Source organism: Echinops telfairi, unplaced genomic scaffold (assembly GCF_000313985.2).
Source record: "Echinops telfairi isolate 266 unplaced genomic scaffold, ASM31398v2 ScPeMD7_7400;HRSCAF=8409, whole genome shotgun sequence".
Taxonomy (NCBI): domain Eukaryota; kingdom Metazoa; phylum Chordata; class Mammalia; order Afrosoricida; family Tenrecidae; genus Echinops; species Echinops telfairi.
Genome location: NW_022111300.1, coordinates 48,933,136 through 48,939,416, shown reverse-complemented (window position 1 = coordinate 48,939,416; position 6,281 = coordinate 48,933,136). Strand labels below are relative to the sequence as shown.

Genomic DNA, 6,281 nt, shown 5'->3' with positions numbered 1-6,281 from the left:
GTCAGAATCAGATGGATGACAGTGAGTTTGGGTTTGGTGCGTAGGGCTTATGTGTTGGGCTGCTGACTGCACAATCGGCAGTTCGACACCACCTGCAGCTCTGCAGGAAGAAGATGAGGCTTTCTGCCCCCTTCAAGAGTTACAGCCTCAGAAACCCAGCGGAGCAGCTCCCCCTGCCCTACATAGGGTCGCCATGAGGCAGAATCAACTCGACCGCAGTGGGTTTGGGTCGTTTGGCTCTGTTGTGCTCTGTGGTTTATTTGGTGTTTTTGTTTTTGTATTTTGGCAGAATTCACTTAGTCCAGCAGCTTGTACACCTTTCCACCTCAGAATGACTTTATATTCTTAAAAGCTCTCGACCCCAGAGAACTGGTGTTTATGGGGGTTCTCTATCACTGTTTTCCATATCAGAAATTAGAAGTTTGCATCAATTTATTTAATAGCGTAGCAAGGCCATTATATTTTAAAGTAACCTTTCAGTGGAAAGTGATGATTTCTCAGAGCTGCAGTTGAAGGAGAGAGTAGTGTTTTCCAGCTCGGTCACCCTCATAGAAAGAAGAACACCACTGGGCTCGTGAACAGTGGCCCCTTCACGCCGACTCTTACAAGGTGATTTTAGTAGTTGGACAGGTAGTTGGAAAAGAGAGGCGAAGGAGTTTCCTAAGCGTTTCAGATAATTGGCTTTTGATGTACACCAAAACTCTTAAAGACTGGTTGCAACACAGAATTGGAAACTATCAATGAACTTTTTGTTCTCTGTTACATTAAACTCTGCTGGTCTGCCTATGTAGTTTGGTTGGATACTGTGTTCATGATAGTGTAGCATTATGCATTAGTCACTGGGAAAATATGGGTTCATTAAAGTTATGGAAAAAGATTGTAGTCCTGAGTTGTACCGCTGATCTTACCCAAAAGCTGACAAACTCAGAATGGTGGGTACAAGTTTTCTCCATTTTCAGGGTGTTTTCCCCCCTAGAAACCTTAGATTTAATCTTGACCACAAATACCCTTGGGAGCTTCCTTTGAAATGACAGGTTCGCTTCATTCATTTTCCGCAAAACGTGGCTTCCGGGGTCTGCTTGGTGTGGCCAGTGCGCCTGGGGTTCTCATGTAAAATGCTGCCTGGGAAAAAAGCAAGCTGGGGCAGCTGGCCTGAGCCTCCTGCCCACGGCACTTCTCCTTGGGGCCCATCGAACGTTGAGATGACAGGTCTTCCGGAATTGAGCTCTAGAAAAACATGGATTTTCCAGCGAGGTCAGGGGCATTTTAAGCAGAAGGGACATTGACTGATGCCCATTAGGGCTTCTTCTTGTGACGTCGCCTCTGTGTTTGTGCGTGGCTTTGTGCCACCCAGGAAAGGCGTGTAGATGTGACTGCAGCAAGAGAAGCCGTGCCCTTCTGGGTTTATCCCTCACCAGCTCCCCGGGTCTGTGAGCCCTCCTATCTGGAGAGGTCACACCCTAACAGGTCCCCCCTCCCCCACCCCACCATGAGTGAGTTTACCTCAGGTTCCTGAATTGTGAAATTGGCCTCCACCCCCCACCCCCACAAGCATATGTCTACAATGTCCTCTTCTCTCTTGCCTTCTATTTTAGCAGGGAAATTTTAACAGTTCCATCGGCTCCGATGGGTACATGCTCTCATTGCTGACCTGTGGAATGTCGCCAGTAACCTCGATCACAGAAGGGCTCCAGCAGGTAAGAGCAGCTGAGCTGGTGGACCGATGGAGGGACAGACAAAGGCTACTTCTCACTAAGTCTCCACAAGAAGAGACTGGAGAAAGAGTGGGTGATTTTATTTGAGGGGTGCGAAGAATTTTAATTGATGCATCAAGTTTTTGTTTTTCTTTACCAAAGACAAATAAGTAGGAAACAAGTGAAAACTCTTAAGGTAAGGCATTGAGACTAGGAAGGAGGCTTATGTTATTTGTCTTGAGAGAAACTCCTGTCTGTAGGGTCTGACCGGGAGCCCTGATGGGGCTGTTGGGTAACCATTGGGCCATTAACCCCTAAGTGGACAGTTCAAGCCCATCAGCCTCTCTGCAAAAGAAAGACGAGCAGTTTGCTCTCACAAAGATGTACAGAGGCTTGGAAACCCTATGTAGATTGGGGTTCTGGAGGAGGCTGATGTAGGGTCTCACTTCTGTGCTCAGAGCATAAACCTGGAGCCACAACAGCCTTGATTGTAGTTGGAGACTTGGGAGACTGAAGTGGCTATCCCTCTAAGCTGACGTGCCTGCTTCGCCCCTTTCCTCTTGGAGCGGATTCACTGAGCCGAGTTTGCTGCTGTCTGTGGCAGCAGGCGACCACTCCGCTGGCCTGGACAACGAGTCCTGCAAGCCTGCAATCGTAGCTGTGTCTTGGAGCCTGTTGACTAGATACAGATCCGTAGGCCCCAGCTGGGGTGAACAGGACACTGAGCTGACAGCCGAGTTCTCTCTGTGTCTCTGCCTTGCAGGTGGTGACCATGGGCCTTTTCCGCACGATCGCTTTGTTTTACCTCGGGAGTTTTGACAGCATAGTCCGTCGCTGCATGGTGCAGGGAAAGAAATCAGAAGTTGTGGACAAAACGGCCTGATGCCTGCCCCACCCCCGCCTCGGAAAAGGACCGCTTCTGTGTATCGTGGACAGCTTGCCGCTCAGTGGGGCGCCGTGGCCGCTGCAGACAGTAATGTATCATTTCTGCCCCCGGAGACTGAACCAGAACCCTCCGAAGCAGGGCTGGCTGCAGGGAGGGAGGGCCAGCTCAGACCAGGCGATGAAAACTGTGCAAAGGGGCGGCAGGAGGGCCCTGGTCTTCCTGGGCTGGGAGCCCAGAGGGTGGGGACGAGGAGCGTGTGGCCGGGATGAGCATGTGACTGCTCACGTATTTATTGGCCTTTTCCCCGTCCGGAGTGTGTCCAGAAGGGTGCTGGGTGGCGCGCATCTGTCCTGATGGCTACTTCACAGCGCCTGGTGCCCGCTGCTCCCACCCTTCTTATTTTTGACACGGCGTGTTTTATTTAAGATGACATGACCCGGCACGAGTGGGTCTAAAGTGCGCCAGCATGCCCCTGACACCAAGTGTCACCACCCACCCCTCCCTCTCACTTTCTCTCTCTCTTTGATCCCGGGACGCCCCGGGGGACGTGAGAGAGCAGGGCCAGACCAGCGGTCTGAGAGACACACTTTCTAGAAGGAAGAATCTTGTCTTCTTCAGACACCTATGCGTAGGGAACGAACACCTCTTCAAATCCCAACCCTGGGGAAAAGGGGGCCTCTTTCCTTATTTTCTGAAGAGAAATAAAACCTTAGAAACTTAAAAGTTTACAATTTCTGAAAACAGCCATGACGACCTGGAGTTCACCGGCCTGGCCCATCACCCCATCATCTCCTCAGTCCTCGTCTGCCTTCCCAGTTTTCCTTCTCCTGCTGTCATACTTTTGTACAAAAGGAAGGGGGGGACGAGAAAAAAAGAAAAAGCAAAAAGTTTTGACTTGACTGTTTAAATTAATCATGAGTTAATTAACCCAACTGAAGAAAGAAAACCCAGCCATGTGCAGGTCTCCTCGTAGCCAGAGACGGCTGTGATGGTTGCTCGGTGCCATCCAGTCGGTTCTGACTCACCGCAAGCCTCTGACCACAGACTGAGCGACACTGAGCATCCTCATGGTCATCGCTGGGTGGAGCCCGTTGTGGCAGCCATCACGTCAACACATCCCTCTGAGGATCTTCCCTTTTTTTTTTTTTTGCTGACCCTACACCAAGCATGCTGCCCTTCTCCAAAGACCGGCCCGGACCCTCTTGATACCGGGTCCAGAGTCCGTGAGACTGCATTTTGCCCCCTTCCCTTCTAAAGAACATTGTGGCTGTCCTTCTTCTAGTACATATCTGTTTGTTCTCCTGGCTGTCTGGAATATTCCCTCATCTCTACCACACCCTAATGCAGAGGTCTCCCTTCTTTGGTCTTCCTGATTCCTCGTCCAGCTCCTGCGTGCGTGTGAAGGGATGAAAAATGGCCTGGCTTGGGTCAGGGCACACCCTCGCTCTTGAGGGCAGCTTCGCCCAGTGCCACAGTTGTTGGATGTCTTGATGACGGTTTCCATGGACGTTGGGTCCAAGTAAAGTGAGAGTGTTGCCAACTCCGGCCTTTCCTCCATTGATCACCATGTGCTTACTTTCTGGGGCGCCGTGAGGGTTTCCGTTTTCTCTATGTTGAGTTGTTATCAAGGCTGTAGTCTTCAGTCTTCATCGTTTCATGCTCAGCAAGGAAATTTGTGCCACCTGCATGTAGCAGGTGTTCGTCCAATCCCGATGCACCTTCTTCTTCATGGAGCCCAGCTTCGCAGAGTGTTTGCTCAGCGTACAGGTGGAGCAAGTACAGTGAAAGGAGAGCGCCCTTTGCACACCTTTCCTGATTTAAGTCAGGTGATAAACTCCTGTTGTGGTCAAACAACTGACTCTTGGTCTGGGCACGCCTGAGCATAGTAAATGTTCCGGAATACTTTGCACAATGTTAACCCAAACTGGCCGCAAACCACAAAGTCAGATGCCTTTATATGGTCAAGAAACCCAGAGAAACACCCTTATGATATTTTCCACAGCTTTGAAGATGGATCTGCCATCAGCAATGACACCTTTTATCCCTTGTCCCCTTCTGAATCCAGGGTGCATTTCTGGGACTTCCCTCTTGATGGACTGGAACCACTTTTGAGTTCTCTTCAAAAGATTGGTTGCATGTGACACTGCTAAATAATTCCTACATTCAGTTGGATAATCTATCTTTTGGATTGGACACAAATATGGATGTCTCAGTTTGGCCAGGATGCTGTCTTCCAAATTTCTTGGTGTGGTAGAGTAAGTGCTTCCAGCATTGCATCCGTTGGCTGAAACGTCTCAGTTGGTGTTCCATCGGTTTCTGGAGTCAGGTTTTCACTAATGTCGTCAGTGTAGTGTTGACTTTTTCTTTCAGTACCATCAGTTCTCGATCACATTATACCTCCCAAAATGATTGACTGTCAGCCCCTCATTTTTGGTTGGGCGACTGTGTATTTCCATCTCCTTTTGAAAGCTTTCACTCCTTTGCCCACAGACTCCTTCAATATTGCAACTAGGGGCTTGAATTTTTTCTTCAATCCCCTCAGCTTAGAAGTGCTAAGTGTGTTCGTCACTGTTGGTTTTCTAAGTCCAGGTCTTTGCATGTTTCATTATAATACTTGACTTTGTCTTCTTGGGACCCCATAAAACCTTCAGTTCTTTTACTTTATCACTTCTTCCCTTCACTTCAGCTGCTCTGTGGTGAAGAGCAAGTTTCAGAGTCTCTTCTGACATCCACTTTTATCTTTCCTTTCTTGTCTTTTTAATGACCGTTTGCTTTCTTCGTGTATTTTGTCTCTGGTTATCAGTTACTTATGTTAGATGTGTCAATCTTGTTCTTGAATTGCTCCTTAAGTCCCCGGGAGAGTTACTCAAAGGGATATTTTGAGTCTTTGGAATTCATATTCGTTTTCCTCAGCTTCAACTTGAACTTGGCATGTTAGTAGTTGTCCCACAGTCAGCCAGCCACTGGCTTTATTCTGACTGGTGACATTGAGCTTCTCCATCAGCATGTTTCACAGATAAAGGCAGTTTAATTCCTGTGTATTCCAGCTGGTGAAATCCGAGTGTGTGGTCACTGTTTATTGTAGTGGTGGGGTGGAGTGGGGAATGGGGGGTAGGTATTTCCGATTAATAGTAGCTGAGTTTTGGAAAAATCTGTTCTGGAAAAGTGATGGTCTCAAGTGTCCTTTGTATCACTGCGGCCATATTTTCTAACCACCCATCCTTCTTTTCCAACCCTTGCATTCCGGTCCAGACACCGTGCGTGCACCCCGAGTGCGTGCTGGGCCACTCGAGGCTGCAGAAGCTGTGGCGATGATGGTGGGCTCGTAATTTGATTAGTAGTCGTATTAACTGGTCTTCCTGCAGCCATGTGGCTATTATCTCATCCCTGACAGCGTTGTATCGCAGGATAGATCTTGCAGTGCCCTTGTTGACAGCGAATATAGCACGATTCCCCTTCCATTTGTCTGTCACTCCCGGCATAGTAGGTCATGTGACCGTCTGATTAAAAACGGCCGATACCTGCCCATGGCAGCTCACCACTGTGTAGGATATCGATCTCGTGTCTTCCATTCCATTTTTGACAACATCTGAATTCCCTAGATTCATCCTTCATACATCCCATGTCATCGTTATGGATGGGTGTTTGCAGCTGCTCCTTCTCATTTGGCATCTTGCCCCATCAGCAAATGCAGGTCCCGA

At 48.8% G+C, this 6,281-nt stretch overlaps 1 protein-coding gene across 1 annotated transcript in view; it reads left to right on the top strand.

Annotated features, from left to right (window-relative positions):
* The window catches only part of KDSR (3-ketodihydrosphingosine reductase), a 32,217-nt gene extending 28,914 nt beyond the window's left edge, over window positions 1–3,303 (top strand). Inside the window, exons 9-10 of the mRNA XM_013004764.2 lie at window positions 1,596–1,697; window positions 2,458–3,303. Of these exons, the coding sequence (XP_012860218.1) occupies window positions 1,596–1,697; window positions 2,458–2,577 (222 nt within the window). The 3' untranslated portion in view covers window positions 2,578–3,303. The remainder of the gene's footprint in view (window positions 1–1,595; window positions 1,698–2,457) is intronic.
* Window positions 3,304–6,281: the final 2,978 nt, after the last annotated feature.